The following is a 23794-nucleotide window of genomic DNA, read 5'->3' as shown; positions in this document are numbered from 1 at the left end:
CGTTTGGGATTCATTTTGTATGCATTTTGATGGAGGGAAACTGGGTGGATTATTGACTCAAGCGCACCAGCTAAGCTGAGTTTTTATGGATATAAAGGACATTATCGAACAAAAGGACCATTTGTAATGTAACTGGGACCTTTTGGAGTGTCAACATTAGAAGATAATCAAAGGTAAGGCATTTTTTAAATTGCTATTTCTGACTTTCGTGTCGCATCTGCCTGGTAGAAATATGTTTTTCATGTGTTTTTATGTGGGGCGCTGTCCTCAGATAATCGAATGGTGTGCGTTCGCTGTAAAGCCTTTTTGAAATCTGACACAGCGGCTGGATTAACAAGAAGTTAAGCTTTATTTTGATGTATTACACTTGTGATTTTATGAAAGTTAAATATTTATAATACTGTAGTTTGAATTTCGGGCACTGCAATTTCACCGGATGTTGGCCAAGTGGGACGCTACCGTCCCACCTGCCCATAAGAAGTTCCTCTTGAAGCTAGGGGGCACTATTTTTATGTTTGGAAAAATAACGTTCCCAAAGTAAACGGTCTATTTCTCAGGACCAGATGCTAGAATATGCATATAATTGACAGCTTAGGATAGAAAACACTCTAAAGTTTCCAAAACTGTAAAAATATTGTCTGTGAGTACAATATTGATATTGCAGGCGAAAGCCTGAGAAAAATCCTGAGAAAAATCCAATCAGGAAGTGACTCTTATTTTGAAACCCTTTTCTTTCTAAGCATCCCTATTGCCCATTGAAAGGGATATCAACCAGATTCCTGTTTCTGCGGCTTCCCTAAGGTGTCTACAGCCTTTAGACGTAGTTTCAGGCCTTTATTTTGAAGAATGAGCGTAAACGTCCACATTGCGTAAGTGGTCAGTTGTTGGCTCGCTGTGATTTTTGCACAAAACAGAGAGGTAGACATTTTTCCTCCCGGTCCTAGTGAAAAGCCAACTGTCCCGGTTGATATATTATCGAATAGATATTTAAAAAACACCTTGAGGATTGATTATAAAAAACTTTTGCCATGTTTCTGTCGATATTATGGATATAATTTGGAATTTTTGTCTGCGTTGTCATGACCGCTATTTCCGGTGGATTCCTAGGCATAACACATCAAACTAACGGAGGTATTTGGATATAAAAAAATATCTTTATGGAACAAAAGGAACATTTGCTGCCTGAGAGTCTCGTGAGTGAAAACATCCGAAGCTCATCAAAGGTAAACGATTCATTTGATTGCTTTTCTGATTTTCGTGTCCAAGTTACCTGCCGCTTGCTGTACATAATGTTTTGTTAGTATATCGATAAACTTACACAAACGCTTGTATCGTTTTCACTGTAAAGCATCATTTCAAAATCTGAGACGATAGGGTGATTAACAAAAGGCTAAGCTGTGCTTCGCTATATTTCACTTGTGATTTCATGAATATGAATATTTTCTAGTAAGATTATTTGACCGTTGCGCTATGCTATTTAGCGTAGTTGATGACAATTATCCCGGATCCAGGATGGGTGGTTCCAAGAGGTTAAACAGAACTGATATTGCAGGCTAAAACCTGAGGAAAATCCAATCAGGAAGTGCCCCGGTTTTTGAAACCTCTCTGTTGTTATGCATCCCTATTTCTCATTTAAAAGGATATCAACCAGATTCCTTTTTCTATGGCTCCCTAAGGTGTCAACAGCCTTTAGACATAGTTTCAGGCTTTTATTTTGAAGAATGAGCGTGAACGACCACATTGTGTAAGTGGAGAGGTGGGGGCTCTCAGAATGAGTTGTGCGCAAAAGAGAAAGGCGGCCATTGTTACTCCCGGTCCTATTGAAAAGCCAACTGTCCCGGTTGATATATTATCGAAAAGATATTTGAAAAGCACCCTGAGGATTGATTATAAAAAACGTTAGACATTTTTCTGTGGACATTATGGATATCATTTTGAATTTTTGTCTGCGTTGTCGTGACCGCTCTTTCCGGTGGATTCCTGTGCATAACGCACCAAACTAACGGAGGTATGTGGATATAAAAAATATCTTTATGGAACAAAAGGAACATTTGTTGTCTAACTGGGAGTCTCGTGAGTGAAAACATCCGAAGATCATCAAAGGTAAACTATTCATTTGATTGCTTTTCTGATTTTCGTGACCAAGTTACCTGATGCTAAGTGTACTTATTGTTTTGTCGAGCGATCGATAAACTTACACAAACGCTTGTATTGCTTTCACTGTAAAGCATAATTTCAAAATCTGAGACGACAGGTGGATTAACAAAAGGCTAAACTGTGTTTTGCAATATTGCACTTGTAATTTCATGAATATTAATATTTTCTAGTAATATTATTTGACTGTGGAGCTATGCTATTCTGCGTTGCTGATGACAATTATACCGGATCTGGGATGGGTGGTTCAGAGAGGTTAAAGTAGATAAGACACTTGACAGAGAATTGTTACAGGATGGCCATGACCGAACGCCCCAGGGAGAATTGGACATGTAGAGAATGAAAGGGGCGCTCCTACAAGATAATGGCAGACATAAGGATCATTTACTAATCTTACCTAAGTCATTGTTTAGATATGTGGCAATGTTGATACATGGGGAGAGCCATGTGTCAAAGGGGGGATAGGTAGGATAGGACACTTTGTGGCCTAGCCTAGGATTGGATAATAAACCAGAAATATTAAAAATTAAAAATTATATAGCGTTCCCAACTTACTTGGCGGACACGATTATGGTAACTGAAATATTAGGTCAAGATATTATCCCTAGAGTTGGTTTACTAGGATCTATTTCTTTAAATAATGGATGGCAGTTTAGCTAATCAGGTAGCACGAATAGAAGGCCAGAGTTAGGGACCAGAACAAGTAGACATAGAAGTTGAAGATATACTACCAGAACACATGAGAAGACTGTTCATTAACCAAACCCGTATGTCCAAGGTTTTATGCTCTACAGGAGAACCACAGAAGGAGATTACACACCAGATTGGGCCAGGAGACTGGGTCTGGGTCCAATCACTAAAGAAAAAGGACTGGAAGCAGCCACGGTGGGAGGGGCCATACCACGTACTCCCGCTGACAGCCTTCACGGTGAGAATAGCTGAAAGAGCTACCTGGGTTCATATCGCACATTGCAAGAGGGTAAGACACACTGACACTGTCGAACAATCACAGAGTTAGGAGAAGAACCGAATACCAATAGGGTTCGGAGGTTACCTCTCTAACGAAGATTCCCTGACCCCGCCCTATCCTCCCTGTGTGCGTTCATAGAACTGAAAGTATGGGCTGGCCTTCAGCTAATGATATGTTCTCCAGGAAAGGGTGGGGCTTTACAGGAGTGCTGATTTGTCTGAGCTGTCTTATTGTGGGAGCCATATTCCTAATATACCATGACCCATCCGAGAATGCAGAAGGTGGTAACTTTACCCATAGTTTAGACCTTGAGGATTTTGTATTAACCAAGCATAAAATATCACTTGATCTGGATAAACAGGAAGTGAGAGTGGAGATTGGGAAGGATGTCTCAGTGGAGTTACATGTAGACCAAATGGGGTCTCTGACCCCTTGGCAGTCTAGAACTATGAGCCATTATGGAAGGTATCTGTGCAGGTCCCCGTGTAGTTCATGGAAACAGGTCATAGCCCACACAGAGAGAGAGGGCTATATAAATCCACTTTCCCAGTATGGAAGGAGGTGGAGTATAGTGAAGGTGAGGGTTTTTGACTGCAATCCGGAGCGAGAAAAGTATTGCTTAAAGGTACGAATTATCGTTAAAAACGTAAGGAAGGAGGATCTAGGGCTATGGTATGTTGGTTTTGACCATGTTTCGATTGACATTATAGTACTATTCCGGGTAGAAGAGGTTAGGGCAGGTGATAGTTCTATAGCCAGCCAGAATACAAGCAGAGCCCCTGACAAAACAGATACTGAGTCGTCCAGAGCCAAGGGCCGGTGCGGATAGTTCAGACAAAAGATCTCAAGGAAATGATTGAGGTGGAAACTGGTTATGGGGATTCTGACCTATGGTTAGAATGGATTCAGTATACAGCCAGATCAGTAGCGAAAGAAGAATGTTATGCCTGCGCCACAGCAAAACCTCAGTTGACAACCATTCCCTTTCCATTTGATGGAATTGCTACACCAAGGGGAATAGCCTGTACGGTAAAGCTGTTCATGAAGGCAGGGAAGCCAGATAATGACAGTTGCATTGATCTGCATTATCTGTATCCCCATGTGCCCATTACAGACTTCCCCCTTTCACAGTTACAGGAGGACATTATTATTGTATGGCTCGATACATCACACACGGATAGGACGTAGGGGAAGTAAGAACATGTAATAGGACAGAGAATGTTACAACCGACAAGACAATGAGGAACCTGACTGGGTGGTTGAGTTCCGAGGACTTTAGTAAGATAAAAAAGGCCTAGAGCGGATGTCTGGTGGTTGTGTCTGGGGTGTCCTCGGATGGGGCCACAGTGTCTCCTGACCCCTCCTGTCTCAGCCTCCAGTATTTATGCTGCAGTAGTTTATGTGTCGGGGGGCTAGGGTCAGTTTGTTATATCTGGAGTACTTCTCCTGTCCTATTCGGTGTCCTGTGTGAATTTAAGTGTGCTCTCTCTAATTCTCTCTTTCTCTCTTTCTTTCTCTCTCTCGGAGGACCTGAGACCTAGGACCATGCCTCAGGACTACCTGACATGATGACTCCTTGCTGTCCCCAGTCCACCTGGCCGTGCTGCTGCTCCAGTTTCAACTGTTCTGCCTTATTATTATTGGACCATGCTGGTCATTTATGAACATTTGAACATCTTGGCCATGTTCTGTTATAATCTCTACCCGGCACAGCCAGAAGAGGACTGGCCACCCCACATAGCCTGGAGATGTCAAATAGCCCCTCCCAACTGCATCAAACACCAGATATGCAGTTCCAAAAGGACCCAATGGTAGGCGTATACCTTAAACCACACATTTTAGTTAGCAGCTGTTAGTATCTAATCTTGTGGATCCCTTAATTATACATTTCCATAGAGATATGACACATTATTTAATGTGTATTTCAGACATTTCAAGATCCAGAGAAGAGGGTCCTGTACAGTCGTGTTTAAAAACATTTCCCAGAACTCAGCATGGTAATAGGAAAAGGGCTTTCAACAGCTCCTGATGATGTAAGGACAATTCATGGCTTGAATATTCTGTAAATCAAGATTCGACTTAATGTTGCGCCAGTGGGCACTTTTCTCTGCCCAATACACATCACAGTCAGGTTTTTGTAACTGGAAAAAGGCGTTGTTTAAAGATTCTGGGTTTAAGCTCCATTCGAAGGCAGAGCATTATGCTATGTATGCTTGGAATCAGCATAAAATGGCTATTGACAGAAACTCATCAATGAATGTCAATGTCATGAATGAGGACCAGAAAAAGAAAGTGGAGGTAAACTGTACTTACATTAAAACAATTGCAGATGTGCTCCTATTAACTGCCACTCAAAATATACCATAGAGAGGTCATCGAGAGTCTGATGACTCTTTGATGACTCACAACCAGGGTCATTTTTTAACAATCTTCCTCTCATAGAGAAAAGGATGAATGCATGGGGCCTTATTTCTCAGATTTACATGTCATAGGGCTTTTGGTTACCTTTTGTAAAGTGCTTGGTGATGCCAAATGTCTTTCTGACATGCTCCAATCAAGCTCTCTTAACCTAGCAAGGTCTGTGGATCTAGTAGGTGCCCTTACAGACACATTACAGGACTACAGCAGTGAGGGTTACTTTTGAGAACTATGGAAAGAGGTTGAAGAGATTGCAGAGCACTGAAAAATAAGTGTACAAACAGTGTGTAAAAGACAGCCTAAAACAAGCTTAAGATTTCACGACTCGTTGAGGATGAGCACTGTAGACCAGAAAAATAGTCACCAAAATGATGGTGAGAGCTTCCAAAGAGCTATCCTTTATCAGGTGCTTGACAGTCTCACAGCTGAGCTGCAGAGGTGTTTTTCAAAGAATTGAGAGATAATGCAAGGGATCCAGTCTCTTAAAACCCAAAGAGCACAACATTCTTGAATGAGGAGCCTCTGTATGCCTTTGCTCAGAACTTTGAGTCTGATTTAGAGGACCGCAAACATGAGGTTCATCAAACCAAGAGGCTTCTTGATAGGAGAGAGAAAAGTGAAAGGGACAGACTGTCTACTCTCCCTGACTTTGTTGTGTTTCTAGAACCTTATAAAGAGGTCTTCCATGAGCTATTTTGACTTTGTAAGATTTCTGTTGTTACACCAATCAGCAGTGCTTCTTGCGAGAGAAGCTTCTCAGCTTTAAAACAGATTAAAACCCACCTTAGGACAACAATGGTTGATGACAGGTTAAGTCAAGGAGGGCATGCTCCCTCGACATGGATGAGTTTGAAACATTTAGCCAGTTCTCACCAGATCTGCAGAATTGTGCTGTTTTAAATCTACCTAGGATAATTTGGCACTTAGGTTGTCCCTCTGGTCATGATTAAAACCTGCACTGTGTACTAACGTTTCTTTGCTATTAGTTAACATAATATATATGAGAATAAATATAATAGTCTTTGTAATATTGATGGGTACCAAAATAAATAAAAAATTCAAGTCCATTTCTGCTTGATACCTTGTATGTCAAATTGCAGTGTTTATTTTTGGTAAATTACATTTTTTTGTAAATAAACTATGCAATTTATGTAACACACATGCTATCTTATCTCCTTGGTGCTTGAGCTTTATTTTCTGAAAATATTTTGATGTTCAACACTTATAGACCCAGATTATATATTCATGAAAACAGAGTGACCCAATCTCTCCTGTGTGTGTGAGAGAGAAAGAAATTGAGCTGCAGTTCCGAGGTAGAGACACTGACTTCATAGTATGTTAAATAATTCTAGTGAAGTAACCCTTTTGGACCACACTATCTGCCACATTGAAGAACTCTGGGTTAAGCTAATTATCACTTCTACCTCTAATCAGCAATCATAGGATTCATTCATGCTCCTTAGATGCCAGGTTAGGGTTACACACTCATTTTCTGTCATGCTCTATGGACCCCCTTGGCCACCCCCTGGCCACCCCATGTATAAAACTCTAGTTCCAGCATTGGGTATTTATTTATGACCTGTCGTAAAGTCATAACTTGTGGTGGGGAGAGTGAGAGAGAAATCATGAGAAAACAAAAAGATAATTACTTGACACATTGGAAATAATTAACAAAAAAACAGAGCAAACTAGAATGCTATTTGGCCCTACACAGAGATTACACAGCGGCAGAATACCTGACCACTGTGACTGACCCAAAATTAAGGAAAGCTTTGACTATGTACAGACTCAGTGAGCATAGCCTTGCTATTGAGAAAGGCCGCCATAGGCAGACATGGCTCTCAAGAGAAGACAGGCTATGTGCTCACTGCCCACAAAATGAGGTGTAAACTGAGCTGCACTTCCTAACCTCCTGCCCAATGTATGACCATATTAGAGAGACATATTTCCCTCAGATTACACAGATCCACAAAGAATTCGAAAACAAATCCAATTTTGATAAACTCCCATATCTACTGGGTGAAATTCCACAGTGTGCCATCACAGCAGCAAGATTTGTGACCTGTTGCCATGAGAAAAGGGCAACCAGTGAAGAACACACACCATTGTAAATACAACCGATATTTATGCTTATTTATTTTATCTTGTGTCCTTTAACCATTTGTACATTGTTAAAACACTGTATGTATATATATATATATATATAATATGACATTTGTAATGTCTTAATTGTTTTGAAACTTCTGTATGTGTAATGTTTACTGTTAATTTTTATTTATTTATTTCACTTTATATATTATCTACCTCACTTGCTTTGGCAATGTTAACACATGTTTCCCATGCCAATAAAGCCCTTGAATTGAATTGAATTGAGAGGGGGGAGCCACGATATACACCCTTAAAGGGCCATGTCGTGACACTCATTCCATGGTAATCTTCCTGGAAACACAGTATTAAACTCAGGGACCAATGGCCTTTCATTTGCCTAAGGCAAACCTAGTGTAATGTCGTGTTGAGTGCAAGTCCCGTTCCTGGCAGTGGTCCCGTCCCTGACTGTCCCTGACAGACATGCATCACAAGTAATGATCCCCTGGCGTGTGATACAGGGATAAGTACAGGGATCGCTGATTCTCAGATTCAGTAATTAGCTTAAGGACTGCCTACCACTGGGTTCTGCAAGGACACCTTTTTTTGGCCTTTCGGTGACCACACACCACAACAACAGTTACGTCAACAAGTGCTGCTGTCTGTTGCTATGCACATTTAACAATAATGAGAATAAACAGATATACTAGCAACAATCTGAAAGACAGTTATAGACAATTCTACTTTACATACTGTAATAGCAACAGTGTTAGCTAACTGCTAATCTTTCAGGAAGTGTGCCGCTCCATGACGGGGGCACACAAAAACATACAAAGAGAGAAATTACGGGGTAAAAGGTTGGAGCACCGGTATTTTAAGAGAGGGTGAGAAAGTATAGAATATGTTTGATTGTGATTTTGTTTTATTGTATAGTGTGTAATTTGTACTATATCTTTCTATCTATGATTTACATACAGTATTTTGTCATAAGTACCCGCCAAATGACTCCACTCACAGTGACCCTTCATTCCTCAGTGAGCCCTGATTTTATTAATGCAACTCAAACAACTACATTTATTTAAACAGCTTAAATTTCTACAGAGAATCTTGTCCGTTTGGGCCTGAGGCTTTGGGGTTCATGTACGGCCTGAAGTTTTTATTGCTAATCTCAGCAAAGTAGTGCCGTCCTTCAGGTCCATAATCCCTTTAGCGGCGCCTCTCTTCATCCTAATCCAGACAGAACACTGCTGTCCATCCTGGGCTCCCTCAGGTATGCAGCTGCACCACCGCTGAACATACAGGTGAGATATATTCATACTAACTCTTCACCTAATATTTCTGAATGGATTTACTAATGGGTTTATTTTCACATTTTATGCTGAGATGTCAGTGTTGTGGTGTGCTGATCTTATAAACTGAAATTGTGATGCTTATGTGTAAATATTTTACAGGTATATGTTATTATTTAAGAGTAGTTATAGTGGTGTTGTGCAAATTTATAATACTTGCAATAGTTGAGAAAATGCAAGTTTGGAATAGTTCATTTTGATTATGTTTGCGAGGTTGTTGGTTACAGAGTAGTTTGTACAGACCACTGCTAGCACTATTGTCAGCAGGATAAAATCCTCTGCTTTTGCATAGCATGTTTAGGCTGCACCAGTGGAGCTTGTTTTTGGGACTTTATAGTATAGTAATTTACTGGTGCCTGCTTCAATGCAAAGAAATCAAAGCTATGATTGTGCTATGATCCTCAGATTAGGCCAAAAATCAGGTGGCAATGGATAATCTTTCAAGATTGAGAAATTTAGTTAGAAATTAGCCTGGGATTAAATGGCCAGCATGCACAGGTTCTCTACAGGTATACTAGTGTGGCAGAGTGTAGGTTTTGTAGGTGCAACATTAATTAACTTGACCTGAACATGGGATGACATGTTACAGAATAAATGGTTTTTGAATTGAATTATATTCATTATAATATATGGTTGTTTTAGAAAAAAACAAAAGGCAGAAGAAACACACCGGGATAATGATGTTTTCTGCATGTTCTCTCACTGTTGATTAAATATGTTTTCTTGCTCTTGTTCCCATCTTCTGTTCTGTGTTAACTTGCTTGTCCTCTAAAGCAGCTTATTAGTGGTGTGGTGTTGAACGTTATGCCCTGCAACATGCTATTCTATTTGAACATCTCTTTAACAGTCAAAGTCAGGTTTTGTCTAACAAGGTGGCTGACGCGTCATTGATCTTGATTTCCGTAAAAATATTCAAGTAGCTGTGCTGTATTGATCACAGGCTCAAGCACTGGCAACTATTATCTTGAAGCAGCATGTGGAGAGTGTTTATTGACAACATAATTGCTGCCAGCAAGAGCCAAAGTCAAAGCTCACCACAAGATCTGACATGATATTGTAAATCAGGGGTCGGCAACAGGCGAGTTTTTAGTAATATACACCATACACATCGACGGGGCTGCAGAAGAGCAGGTTGAGAGCTTCAAGTTCCTTGGTGTCCACATCACCAACATACTAACATGGTCCAAGCACACCATGACAGTCGTGAAAAGGGCACGACAAAACATATACCCCCTCAGGAGACTGAAAAGATTTAGCATGGGTCCTGAGATCCTCAAAAGGTTCTACAGCTGCACCATCGAGAGCAAACTGACTGGTTGCATTACTGCCTGGTATGGCAACTGCTCGGCCTCTGACCGCAAGGCACTACAGAGGGTATTGTGAACGGCCGAGTACATCACTGGGGCCAAGCTTTCCCAAAGTCAATCCCAGAACAACAGCAAAGGACATTGTGAAGATGCTGGAGGAACTGAAAAAGTGTGTGTGAGAAAGGAGGCCTACAAACCTGATTCAGTTACACCAGCTCTGTCAGGAGGAATGGGACAAAATTCACCCAACTTATTGTGGGAAGCTTGTGGAATGCTACCCAAAACATTTGACCTAAGTTAAACAATTTAAAGGCAATCCTACCAAATACTAATTGAGTGTATGTAAACTTCTGACCCACTGGGAATGTGATGAAAGAAATAAAGGCTGAAATAAATCTTTCTCTCTACTACTATTCTGACATTTCACATTCTAAAAATAAAGTGGTGATCCTAACTGACCTAAGACAGGGAATTTTTACTTGGATTAAATGTCAGGAATTGTGAAGAACTGAGTTTAAATGTATTTGGCTAAGGTGTATGTAAACTTCTGACTTCAACTGTAAGTGATTGTGACTATTATAATCATTATGGTCTCTGGATTGACTAGATTAACCTTCAATAGTTTTATGTTCCATTATAGCTTATCTGACATTCTGACTATGTCTGACCTCAAGGTACCATAGTAACAAATCTGGTTTATTCATATTATGGAATGCTCACCTCGGCAGGTTTTACTGAGCTGTTGTCCTGGTCTTTGCCTTTGTCTCAGGATGTTTCACTGGGTGGTGAAGGTGGTTCCTCAGCCCCCTGACGCCCCTGGTTCTCTGGGAGAGGAGTCGGCCAATCCCGCACCAGTAAGACCACACTAATTATGCCTGCTCACAGATCAACTCACATGTATATCTGAAAAACTCTCATGATATTACCAAAGATATGTTTTTGGTGTTTTTGTCCTTTTCACATGACCTGATTGTCTCTCGTAATCGTTCTCTCCCAAAGAGAAACGTGTCTAAGGCTGAAGTGAAAAAAGGTAATGCTCCTGTTCTACAAACATTGTATCGTAGCTTTGTAACACCATGAAAGAACTGTGGATAAGTGTGTTTTATAATTGCTTATGCAATTTGTTGATCCTCTTCTTCACTTCTGTTTTATGTAAATGCTTCTCAACAGTCAAGGCACAACCAGCCAAACAGAAGGAAGATGATATTTCTGAGGACAACAGGTATGTGTGTTAAATTGGACCTGTGAGCTGGTTGGTTTCCTTGCATACAGTATTCAACCAATGATGATGATGAAAGTGATGATTTTATTGATGTAATTTCTCTCTCTCTCAGTATTCAGAGTGGAGTGATGACCTGGCTCTCCAATGGATTCACAAGTGCTCTTCCTCAACCAGCAGGCACACCTAATCTCAGCAGATCCAACTCTGTATCCAGGGTGAGTGGCAGACAACACTACCTGTATCAACCAGCCTGTGATTTCATCAGTGGAATGTTTTTTGTTGCTGTATAAAGGGTTAATGTGTGACTCTTTCATTCTCTCCCTCCACTTTCTGCTTCAATCCATCAGTCACTGCAGGAGGATGAAAGGTATGAAGGGAGGACTTTATCAAAGTGTTGAATTGGTTTATTCTGTATAATTTTTTTCTTCAAGTAATATACAAGGTATGTGGAAATATATAAAACAAAAAGAAAGATGTTTGATAGTTTTATAAATTGACTGAAGAGTCCTCTTTCCAACAGGAATGGGGTGATTAAGTGGATTGCAGATGGACTGAGTAAAGTGGTTCCCCAGCCAGATGAAAAGTACAGAGAGGATATTCGAGAGGAGGAGGATGAAACAGAGGTGAGGTGACACCATCATGTCATGGTAGCTTTGTTTTCAGGAGAGCACGTGGTGCTCAATGAGTTAAGACTTTGTTCTTAAAAAGAGATTATAAAAATCATGTTTTTTAGGTTGCCTCAAGGCTTTTAAACAGTATAATAACTTTAAAAGTGCTCCAGTTGCATTAAAACATGATTACTACATTAATGCTACATTAAACCCTTACCTCCCCATGATAACTGAATATTCTCACTTAAAATCCTTTTGTAAAATAAATCTGCTCCCTGCTTGATGAATAACCGGAGATGGTCTATAATGTTAGAACAGGCTTTTGAATAACTAGTTTAATCAAAGAAAATTGTTCACAGGGCTTTCAGAGATCCACAAATGAGAGAGGTTTATAAACAAATAGGTGTTAAGACACTATAGATTTCATCTCATCAGTAATGTTTAATTATTTTTTTATAGTATGCCAACTGTTAGTTTTAAAAGCATTGAACCCTTTAAAAAGCATTGAGTGGTTATGGCTTACCAGTCTCTCCCCAGGTCCGCCTACTGTAGTTTGAATTGTATTCTAGTTCAGCTTTTGGAAATCAGCAGGGTGGTGCTGATTAGACAAAAAAAAGTCCAGTTGTCTAACAAGAATTCCATTGTGCTGGAGTTTCATTTTCTAATACCGGTAATTCATCTTTTCCCCTTTATGTTCCTCTATCTGCTTAAAACGCATGAGGAGTATATCGCAGAGTCATGTGTAAGTACAGCTAGGTAATGGGCTGTATCTGGGCCGGACACCCACCCACCCCCTTAGTGGTCTGAGTAGTCTTACAAACACCTTCAATAAATCCAGAATAGTATTTGCTCTAAAGCTTCACATTTCATCAACCACTTATTTTAATGAAAGGATAGAAATCAAGGACAAATTATATCAATGATTGATGAAATGTACTCTTTATCTTACAGACGTGCAATACACAGAGTATACCAAACATTAGAAACCGCCACTAATCTCTCTGACATCCATGCAAATGTAATTGAAAATCTCATCAAACACTTCATGAGAGCCAATGAGCTCAAATTGTGCAACATTTCTATAGGCTATGCAATCGCGTGAGAAAACATTGTTTTGATAACCTGTACCCCCGCACATTGACTTGGTGCCGGTGCTTTTGGCTAGACCTACTATATTTATTTCTCAACTTTCCTAATATTAACTTCTTGATGCACCCATCCCGTTAGCGGGATCATTTACGTCAACATCCGCTGAATTGCAGAGCGCCCAATTCAAATTAAATTACTAAAAATATGTAATTTTCATGAAATCAAAGTGCAATATAGCAAAACACAGCTTAGCTTGTTGTTAATCCACCTGGCATATCAGATTTCAAAAAAGCTTTTCGGCGAAAGCATACCAAGCGTTTATGTAAGGACATCTCTCTCAGCAGACAAAACATTACAAACAACTAGCAGCAAAGTAGATTGGTCACGAAAGTCAGAAAAGCAATAAAATGAATCGCTTACCTTTGATCTTCGGATGTTTGCACTCATGAGACTCCCAGTTACACAATAAATGTTCCTTTTGTTCCATAAAGATTATTTTCATATCCAAAATACCTCCATTTGGTTGGCGCGTTATGTTCAGAAATCCACAGGCTCAAGCGGTCACGACTGGGCAGACGAAAATTCCAAATAATATCCGCAAAGTTTGTAGAAACATGGCAAACGTTTTTTATAATCAATCCTCAGGTTGTTTTTACAATATATAATCGATGATATTTCAACTGGACCTTAGCTTTTTCAATAGGATTGAGAGAGAAAATGTCTGCTCCACTCTGTTGGCGCATGCAAAACGCTGCTGGCACCCAGCCATCCACTGATGCGATGTGATCTTTCTCGCTCATTTTTTGTCTAAAGACTGTTCACACCATGTGGAAGCCATAGGAAAAGGAATCTGGTTGATATCCCTTTAAATGGAGGGAAGGCATGCAGTGGAACAGGGAGCTTTCAAAATAAGAGGCACTTCCCATTTGGATTTTCCTCAGGTTTTCGCCTGCAATATCAGTTCTGTTATACTCACAGACAATATTTTGACAGTTTTGGAAACTTTAGAGTGTTTTCTATCCTAATCTGACAAGTATATATAAATTATAGCTTCTGGGCCTGAGAAATAGGCAGTTGAATTTGGGTACGTTTTTCATCCAAACATCAAAATACTGCCCCCTACACTCAACAGGTTTTAAGCACATTGCTTCTCTTTGCAACAGGAGTACAGCCTACAGTCTTGCATGAAAATGAACCACAGGAAAAGCTTCCTCCATTCACTATTTAAGTGCATAGATTACATTTTTCTTCTTCTCCCATGCCCCTTTTCCGTTATTTGTATCCAAATAACTTATTAAAATTAAGCACATTAATCCGCTTTATAACCAGTGTACTGTAGAGCCTACTTGGCATACATAGAGTGAGTTTTACGTTTGGGGAAGATCATTTTCACCATAAAAATGCACCTTTATAATAGAGCATTACATGCGTAATCACATTTGCCATCACTTTCGAGAACAGTGTTTGATTGCATTTTGGAACATTTGCTCTCATTTGCTCTCATTTGCTCTCACTGCAATGTGTGCATTTCTGCACTTATAATTTAAAAAATAGCCTAATAGTTTATCAACATTTTAAGCTGTTTGGGAGTATGTTTTGAATATTTATTTCTTGCACAGAAGGACAAGTTGACCAATAGAATAGGTCAACTTTTGTATTATGAGGGATAGTAGATTGACATAGGCTTGTGCTTTTGCTGATCGTTAGGCCTACTCATCTTGTTGGCTGACTAAAAATAGCTAAATGTGGACAGTTCTAACAGTGCGACCCCGATGTGTCTGTCTTCATTCAGTTGTAGCCTTCTTCTTAGCTGAAATGTCTGTGAGTAGGACCCGATCACATGACAGGCATTGGCTACATCTGAGAGAGCCATGTAAGTGAGAAGTGCTTCAGGGCACCGCAGCTGGGAAGAGGGAATTAAGATTAGCCTATTATATTCAGCTAAAGGGCACAATGGCCACTTTGGCTACCAAAGGCATGGAGTTCTTTAGGGGGCATTATGGCCACACAAGGGGAATGCCGCTGGGAAATTCGAGGTCTGGTGAGATTATTTATCAAGTGCTTGTCAAATTGTGAATGAGAGACTGATGAAGTGTGTGCATCTTGCAACTGTTTTCAAATCATCATTAGAGTACCATCATGCAGCCTTAGAATGTAGTAAAAATCTAAACACATAGACCAACGTTTGTATCACAACTAAAGTTGCATAAATAACTCTAAATTAAGCATATAGGACCAGTTTCTTTGTTAACCTGTCACTGATCCCACGGTACTGCTGCTCATTCTGTTCACCAGCTCCGGAGATCTACGTCACCGGCTTTCTAGGCGTCACTGAACTGGATTCACTACCACGGACTGTCTTGTCTTATTATGCACACCTGGTTCCCATTCCCCCTGATTAGTATGGTATATATGTGCCCTCTGTTCCTCATTGTCCTTGTCGGTTATTGTTACCATGTCCGTTGGTCCTGAGAGTACCTGTGCTGTTGTATCGGCTTCCATGCTACGTGCTATTGTGCACTTGTTTTACGGGCCTCGTCCTGTGTTTTATTTATAGGTTTAGACCTCTGTATTTTGTTTGGGTGGAGTAAATAAAAAACCCTATTACGTATTCTTGCACCTGTCTCCAATCATTAGACAACGTGACATGGGGTTCAACACAGAATAGTCGCATGTGCGCACTTCCTTTTGAAATCGTTTGGAGAAAATATCCTTTCTATTTTACAGTGGGGCAAAAAAGAATTTAGTCAGCCACCAATTGTGCAAGTTCTCCCACTTAAAAAGATGAGAGAGGCCTGTCATTTTCATCATAGGTACACTTCAACTATGAGACAAAATTAGAAAAAAAATCCAGAAAATCACATTGTAGGATTTTTTATGAATTTATTTGCAAATTATGGTGGAAAATAAGTATTTGGTCACCTACAAACAAGCAAGATTTCTGGCTTTCACAGACCTGTAACTTCTTCTTTAAGAGGCTCCTCTGTCCTCCACTCGTTACCTGTATTAATGGCACCTGTTTGAACTTGTCAGTATAAAAGACACCTGTCCACAACCTCAAACAGTCACACTCCAAAGTCCACTGTGGCCAAGACCAAAGAGCTGTCAAAGGACACCAGAAACAAAAGGCTGGGAAGACTGAATCTGCAATAGGTAAGCAGCTTGGTTTGAAGAAATCAACTGTGGGAGCAATTATTAGGAAATGGAAGACATACAAGACCACTGATAATCTCCCTTGATCTGGGGCTCCATGCAAGATCTCACCCCGTGGGGTCAAAATGATCACAAGAACGGTGAGCAAAAATCCCAGAACCACACGGGGGGACATAGTGAATGACCTGCAGAGAGCTGGGACCAAAGTAACAAAGCCTACCATCAGTAACACACTATGCCGCCAGGGACTCAAATCCTGCAGTGCCAGACGTGTCCCCCTGCTTAAGCCAGTACATGTACAGGCCCGTCTGAAGTTTGCTAGAGAGCATTTGGATGATCCAGAAGAAGATTGGGAGAATGTCATATGGTCAGATGAAACCAAAATATAAGTTTTTGGTAAAAACTAAACTCGTCGTGTTTGGAGGACAAATAATGCTGAGTTGCATCCAAAGAACACCATACCTACTGTGAAGCATGGGGGTGGAAACATCATGCTTTGGGGCTGTTTTTCTGCAAAGGGATCAGGATGACTGATCCGTGTAAAGGAAAGAATGAATGGGGCCATGTATCATGAGATTTTGAGTGAAAACCTCCTTCCATCAGCAAGGGCATTGAAGATGAAACGTGGCTGGGTCTTTCAGCATGACAATGATCCCAAACACACTGCCCGGGCAACGACGGAGTGGCTTCGTAAGAAGCATTTCAAGGTCCTGGAGTGGCCTAGCCAGTCTCCAGATCTCAACCCCATAGAAAATCTTTGGAGGGAGTTGAAAGTCCGTGTTGCCCAGCAACAGCCCCAAAACATCACTGCTCTAGAGGAGATCTGCATGGAGGAATGGGCCAAAATACCAGCAACAGTGTGTGAAAACCTTGTGAAGACTTACAGAAAACGTTTGACCTCTGTCATTGCCAACAAAGGGTATATAACAAAGTATTGAGATGAACTTTTGTTATTGACCAAATACTTATTTTCCACCATAATTTGCAAATAAAGTCATTAAAAATCCTACAGTGTGATTTTCTGGATTTTTTTTCTCATTTTGTCTGTCATAGTTGAAATGTACCTATGATGAATATTACAGGCCTCTCTCATCTTTTTAAGTGGGAGAATTTGTACAATTGGTGGCTGACTAAATACTTTTTTGCCCCACTGTATATTTTCAATTGTATTCTTCATACTATAAAATAATAAAAAAGAATGCCACGGAATTCTAAACAAATCTTGTCTGCTATAAATGAACTAGTGTAGCCTACAGCCATATGGCACAGCCATATCAGGGCCTAACATAAGGACAACTCAGAGTATGCTATTCTGTTCTTCTGAAATAGACTACATTTTCTTCATATCATGTTTCTTTAGACCTGTCTAAAATAAATAATGGATTTATTGTGATGGTTTAGGCTATACTAAATGGATTTATTACACTTTTTAAAATGTAGATGTTCCAAAAGTCTGCATTGGTGGCTTGTAGGCTATGTGTGGAAGCCAGGAGATGCCAAACGTCTTTATGCTAATTAACGGTCAATTACTGTGAGACCGGCAGTTACTTGCTTGACAATCACCGGCTGACAAAATTTCATGACTGCCACAGCCCTAGTTGCACCCCATCCTTTTGCCATCAGAACAGCCTCAATTCTACGGGGCCTGGACTCTACAAGGTGTCAAAAGCATTTCACAGGGATGCTGGCCCATGTTGACTCCAATGCTTCCCCCAGTTGTCAAGTTGGCTGGATGTCCTTTCGGCGGTGGACCATTTTTTATATACATGGGAAACTGTTGAGCGTGAAAACCCAGCAGCGTTGCAGTTCTTGACACAAACCGGTGCGCCTGGCACCTACTACCATACCCTGTTCAAAGACACTTAAATATTTTGTCTTGCCCCTTCACCCTCTGAATGGCACACATACACAATCCATGTCTCAAGGCTTAAAATCCTTCTTTAACCTGTCGCCTCCCCTTCATCTACACTGAGTGAAATGACTTTAAGCTTAACAAGTGACATCAATAAGGGATCATAGCTTTCACCTGGATTGACCTGGTTAGTCATATCATGGAAAGAACAGGTGTTCTCAATGTTTTGTATACTCAGTGTACATTTGATGATTTGGGTTTGAATTGTTTTTTCTGAAAACTTTAACAGCATTGCTTTGACAGATATAGATACAGTTCAAATTGTAAATTGTTTAACAATTTATATAAATAGATTCATAATTCCTTTAAAACAGCACCCTTTCATAACCAAATAGCCCATTTAAAAATAAATGTATAATTGGACAGCAGATGAGCATTTTAAACTATTGTAATGTAATAACATAAAATAATCAAAACAACTATATGGTAAATATTTAATATACCCATTGTAAAAAACAAACGTTTGTGATGCTGAGTTATTCACATTATGTTGCTGTAAATCAAATGCTGACTTCTCTTTTTCAGGTTTATAACATGAAAGATGTGCCGGGTATGTGTTTAAATTTGTCACACTGCAATCCCATTTGTGTGTACCGGTATCTCACAAAGGTTATAACTGCTTTGACTCACTATTGATGTGGTCACTGATTGGTCTATTTTCTTTCTAGATGCAGAGCCCCTCCCACATATACCTGTGGTGGAGATGTTTTCAGAATATGAGGAAGAGGATCAGTTACCACAGTTCCCCCCCAAGTGAGTCACACAGACACACCTCCCCCCACTGTACAGCCCCCTCCCACTCCTCTGCCACCTGAACAGACACATATACACAGCCAAATTCAACTTCAGTAACTTCACTTTCACCCCATCACGCTGACAAAATGTATCATAATCCTAATCCCCCCCCCTCTCTCTCTACCCCTTGGCTTCTACCCCTCATCTCTTTATTCCTCTCTCTGTTTTCTTCCCATCTGTCTTGCATTGCAGTGTGGTTAACTGGATTAAGAATGCTATTCCTCAGCCTGTGATGCTCCCTGCAGGCTACATAGAGGCCCTAAGTAAGGCCCAACAGGCCCAGGGTAAGAGGTCATCTCTTGACAAAGGTAGAAGCAGAGTTTAAACGTTTGAGGCCAGTTACCTCAACATAGATTAAGCCTAGTCCTGGAGTATGAAACCTACTCAATGGAGGATTTCAATTGAAATAGTTAGTCAAATCAAAATCAAATCCAATTGTATTAGTCACATGCGCTGAATACACAGGCTTACTTACGAGCCCCTAACCGACAGTGCAATTTCAGAAAATATGAATAAGAGATAATAGTAACAAGGAATTAAAGAGCAGCAGTAAAAAATATCAATATATACAGTGTGCCGGTACAGAGTCAATGTACGGGGGCACCGGTTAGTTGAGGTAGCATGTAGGTAGAGTTAATTAAAGTGACTATGCATTGATGACAACAGAGAGTGGCAGTGGTGTGTGTGTGGGGGGGGGGGGGGGGGGGGGGCAGCAATGGGGGTAAAAGCTGTTAAGAAGCCTCTTGGACCTAGATTTCACGCTCCGGTGCTGCTTGCCGTGTGGTAGCAGAAAGAACAGTCTATGACTAGGGTGGCTAGGGTCTTTGATACTTTTTAGGGCCTTCCTCTGACACCGCCTGGTATAGTGGTCCTGGATGGCAGAAAGCTTGGCCCCAGTGATGTACTGGGCCGTTCGCACTAACCTCTGTAGTGTCTTGCGGTCGGAGGCCAAACAGTTGCCATACGAGGCAGTAATGCAACCAGTCAGGATGCTTTCGATGGTGCAGCTGTAGAACCTTTTGAGGATCTGAGGACCCATGCCAAATAGGTTTTGTCGTGCCCATTTCACAACTGTCCTGGTAATCCATCTGGCCCTGTGGCCTTGTGAATGTTGACCTGTCTAAAGGTCTTACTCACATCGGCTGCGGAGAGCGTGATCACACAATCTTCCGGTACAGTTAGTGCTGTCATGATGGTTCAGTGTTATTTGCCTCGAAGCGAGCATAGAAGTAGTTTAGCTTGTCCGGTAGGCTCGTGTCCCTGGGCAGCTCTCGGCTGTGCTTCATTTGTAGTCTGTAATGGTTTGCAGGCCCTGTCCCGGACTTGTCTTAATCTGTGTCCAAGAAACCTGCACCCAATAATACAAATCTACTAGCTATGTGTGTATGCTAATGTTGTACACCTGTCTTCTCATTTTCTCTCAGTTCTCTCACCATCTCCGGAGTCCCTCAAAGGAGATGAGGACTCACAGAACTCGAAGTAAATTTAACCCACAGACGGCACTATGCTACAGCCGTTAGAATGTAGGCTCAGCTGTATGTCTGTATTTTTCTGTGTTCCCTTTGGCCCGTTAGTAAGGTGTTTCTCTATGTGTCACACAGTGTCGTGGGCTGGTTCGTGACGGGCCTCGGCCTCAAGATGCCACAGCCTGTCGCGAGATCCAGAGATGATGTTGAAGTTGTGCCGAATGGTACGTGACATTTATTTTTGTTTGTTTTTCACATTTTCTCTTCCTCTTACCTTCAAACCGAGGCCTCATTCTCAGTTCAAAATACAAGCAGATCTAAAATCACACAATGGACTCCAGAGTCAGTTAGACACAGTTAGACACAGTTAGACCCGTCAGCAATTTTGACAAATTCAGGTTAATTGAGATGTTATGCCATGCAGTAAGTGTAGGCTTGGGACCTACTATTTCTCTTTTATTTTGTACTATTTCTTCTATATTCCATAAAGTGTTGCAGTCACAGAAGAGACTGTAACCCTCTCCTTCTGTTGGTCCGGTTTAGAGACACCCTAACTCAGTCCATCTTCTCCTTCTGTTTCAGGGGGGGTGGGAGCGCTGAGAGCCCCTTAAACAAAAGGAGAAAGAAGACTGAGGAACCGTGAGAGAGACTGAGACTGAGAGCAAAGAGATAGAGGCAGAAAAACAGACTTACCGACATAGATGATTGTCGACATTTATACAGCTCCACTGAGCAACCTGGCAGCTGTGAGACATCGCTTAAAAAATATGTTTAATTTACCTTACTCTTTATGGAATGCAGATATTTTAGTTTGATTTTAATTGTGTATAGTCATTGTATTAAAATGAACTGTTTGTCAGTTAATATCAGTTGTTCAAATCTTGTTGAAATGTAGCAAGAAATGGGTCTTGTCTTCATTTTAGTAATCTTTGAAGTAATTTGGATGCATTAAGAGATTAAGTATATTAGAAAATACATACAGACACAGAGCTATGAGGCAACATTGTGACTCATAGTTTTTGTACATTAAATATACCATATTAAACTACTTTTTTGAAGGTAAAGATTATTGCTGCCCTGAAAAGATAACACAAAAACCACTTAATCATATTGTACATGTTTTCCCTCGTGACCTATTCTTATCGCCTTGAACTATGAATGTGGCCTAAAGTTGTAATTATGTTTATTTTGATCTGATGAATGAAATCCACAAAAGAGGATTTGACAAACAGAGTCAAGGGAGTCAAGTTATTACAAATAAGTTGATAAATTATGACATCATGCCTAAAAAGAATCCCTGACATTATAATAACGCGTTGTGAAATATTATAAAAATAATAAAGATGGCCTCCCGCGCAGTGGTCTAGGGCACTGCATTGCAGTGCTAGCTGTGCCACCAGAGACTCTGGGTTCGCGCCCAGGCTCTGTCGCAGCCGGCCGCGACCGGGAGGTCCATGGGGCGATGCACAATTGGCCTAGCGTCGTCCGGGTTAGGGAGGGTTTGGCCGGTAGGGAAATCCTTGTCTCATCGCGCACCAGCGACTCCTGTGGCGGGCCTGGCGGAGGACGCATGGCTTTCGACCTTCGTCTCTCCCGAGCCCGTACGGGAGATGTAGCAATAAGACAAGATAGTAACTGCTAACAATTGGATACCACAAAAAATTAGGGAGAAAAGGGGGTAAAAAATAACTAAATAATAATAAAGATATCATCTGAAATATTTTGTTGTGTTAAGAGATGATAATATTAAATTCTTACAAAACATTTTGTACATAGTATTCATTTAAGCATATTGCTTATAATTGAAAAATAAAATAAGAGAATGTCATATTTTAATTGTTGATTTCAAAGATTTTCCTCTCAAATCAAATGCTACACATCAAACACAATTGATTGTTCACATTACCATGTTGACTCTGGGTGTCTTATCAGTTGTAACAGTCCAGACACAGACAGTGACGTATTGTATGACTGCTTGTCCCAAAGTCTCTAAAAGACCCAAAGCAGTGGACCTGGTTCTGGAGGAAGTAGTAGAAGCAGACATGAAGGATCTGGAGGTGCCAACACAGATGACATTACCAACAGAGATAGCTCTGGCACAGCCGGCACAGCAAAAACAGCCATTGAAACCAGATGAGCCTGAACCGAATCTTCCAAATGTGCCAGAGTCAACAACCCCATCGCTGGAGGTTGCTGAGACCCCGACAGGCAGGTGGACACCCTTCAAAGAGAGCATCAAGAGAGGCTGAAGGCATAGCTATGGCTACCATGGAGGAACGGTAAGCAAGGAGTCAGACAAGATCAAATATCTCAAAGTAATTTATGTAGAATATCACAGCAGTCTACACACAGTCACTATTTTACACATTGTCTGGTTATGGTGATCCAACAGAAGTTGCATATCTTCTCATTGGGTTAACCAGACGTTTCCCCCTTCAGTCTAAAGGAGTAAGTTAAATGAGAAATAAAGTTGGCTAAATAAAGTTAGCTTAATATGACATACTAGTAATATCCCAGCAATGTGCACATCTCTGCAGGATGACCCAGGGCTGCGCGGATTTGGTGCGGAGGAGGTGGCCAGACACACAGCTGAGACGGCCATCAGGCAGATGCAAGATGCCCAATCAATCAAACTGTCCATTCAAAGCCAGGAAGCCATTCTGGAGGAAGACAAAGACTCAGAGTAAGTTTTCACTCAGGCTTAACATCCTCAGAGTCCCCTGCCTACTCCAGAACAAATGCATAGGCTATCTCCAACCACCTGCCCTACACTTGTATAGCATTTTAAATGTAACATTTATTGGGGTGATGGTTTAAGAGACAACTGGCCATAAATGTGTGAAGTCCCTCCCCTCCTACACATGCCTGTACATGTGTGGGAGGGAAGGTAAGGCTGTCTCATCCCTGTCATGCCCTGAACAGGTTACAAATCAAATCAAGTTTGAAGTTCATTTGTCACGTGCGCCGAATACAACAGGTGTAAATCTTACAGTGTGCTTACTTACAGGCTCTAACCAATAGTGCGAAAAAGGTGTGTGTGTGTGGCTAAGTAAAGAAATAAAACAACAGTAAAAATACATTTGAAAAAAAGAGTAGCAAGGCTATATACAGACACCGGTTAGTCAGGCTTATTGAGGTAGTATGTACATGTAGATATGGTTAAAGTGACCATGCATATATAATGAACAGAGAGTAGCAGTAGTGTGAAAAGAGGGGTTGGCGGGTGGTGGGACACAATGCAAATAGTCCGGGTAGCCATTACC

At 40.9% G+C, this 23794-nt stretch overlaps 1 protein-coding gene and 1 long non-coding RNA gene across 2 annotated transcripts; both read left to right on the top strand.

Annotated features, from left to right (window-relative positions):
• Positions 1-4790: 4790 nt before the first annotated feature.
• Positions 4791-6701, top strand: LOC118942936. The gene is made up of 2 exons (XR_005038618.1): positions 4791-4935; positions 5053-6701. It is a non-coding gene; the product is annotated as an uncharacterized LOC118942936 (long non-coding RNA).
• Positions 6702-10839: 4138 nt separating this feature from the next.
• Positions 10840-21955, top strand: LOC118937297. Its single transcript, XM_036934741.1, has 12 exons — positions 10840-11137; positions 11283-11313; positions 11454-11505; positions 11618-11720; positions 11853-11872; positions 12026-12128; positions 18796-18820; positions 18939-19023; positions 19258-19349; positions 20490-20544; positions 20667-20755; positions 21114-21955. Exons 1-12 carry the CDS (start codon positions 10991-10993, stop codon positions 21140-21142), a joined length of 831 nt encoding a protein of 276 aa, XP_036790636.1. The 5' UTR covers positions 10840-10990; the 3' UTR covers positions 21143-21955.
• Positions 21956-23794: the final 1839 nt, after the last annotated feature.

This window comes from Oncorhynchus mykiss, chromosome 2 (genome assembly GCF_013265735.2).
Source record: "Oncorhynchus mykiss isolate Arlee chromosome 2, USDA_OmykA_1.1, whole genome shotgun sequence".
Lineage (NCBI taxonomy): Eukaryota > Metazoa > Chordata > Actinopteri > Salmoniformes > Salmonidae > Oncorhynchus > Oncorhynchus mykiss.
This window is presented reverse-complemented; position numbering and strand designations above follow the sequence as displayed.

What these genes read in the sequence shown, in the direction of transcription:
- LOC118937297 (XM_036934741.1), top strand. Translation starts at nt 10,991, where the DNA reads ATGGAATGCTCACCTCGGCAGGTTTTACTGAGCTGTTGTCCTGGTCTT. An exon ending in TAAGGCTGAAGTGAAAAAAG is followed by an intron (nt 11,314 to 11,453) that starts GTAATGCTCCTG and finishes GCTTCTCAACAG; the next exon opens with TCAAGGCACAACCAGCCAAA. An exon ending in GATATTTCTGAGGACAACAG is followed by an intron (nt 11,506 to 11,617) that starts GTATGTGTGTTA and finishes TCTCTCTCTCAG; the next exon opens with TATTCAGAGTGGAGTGATGA.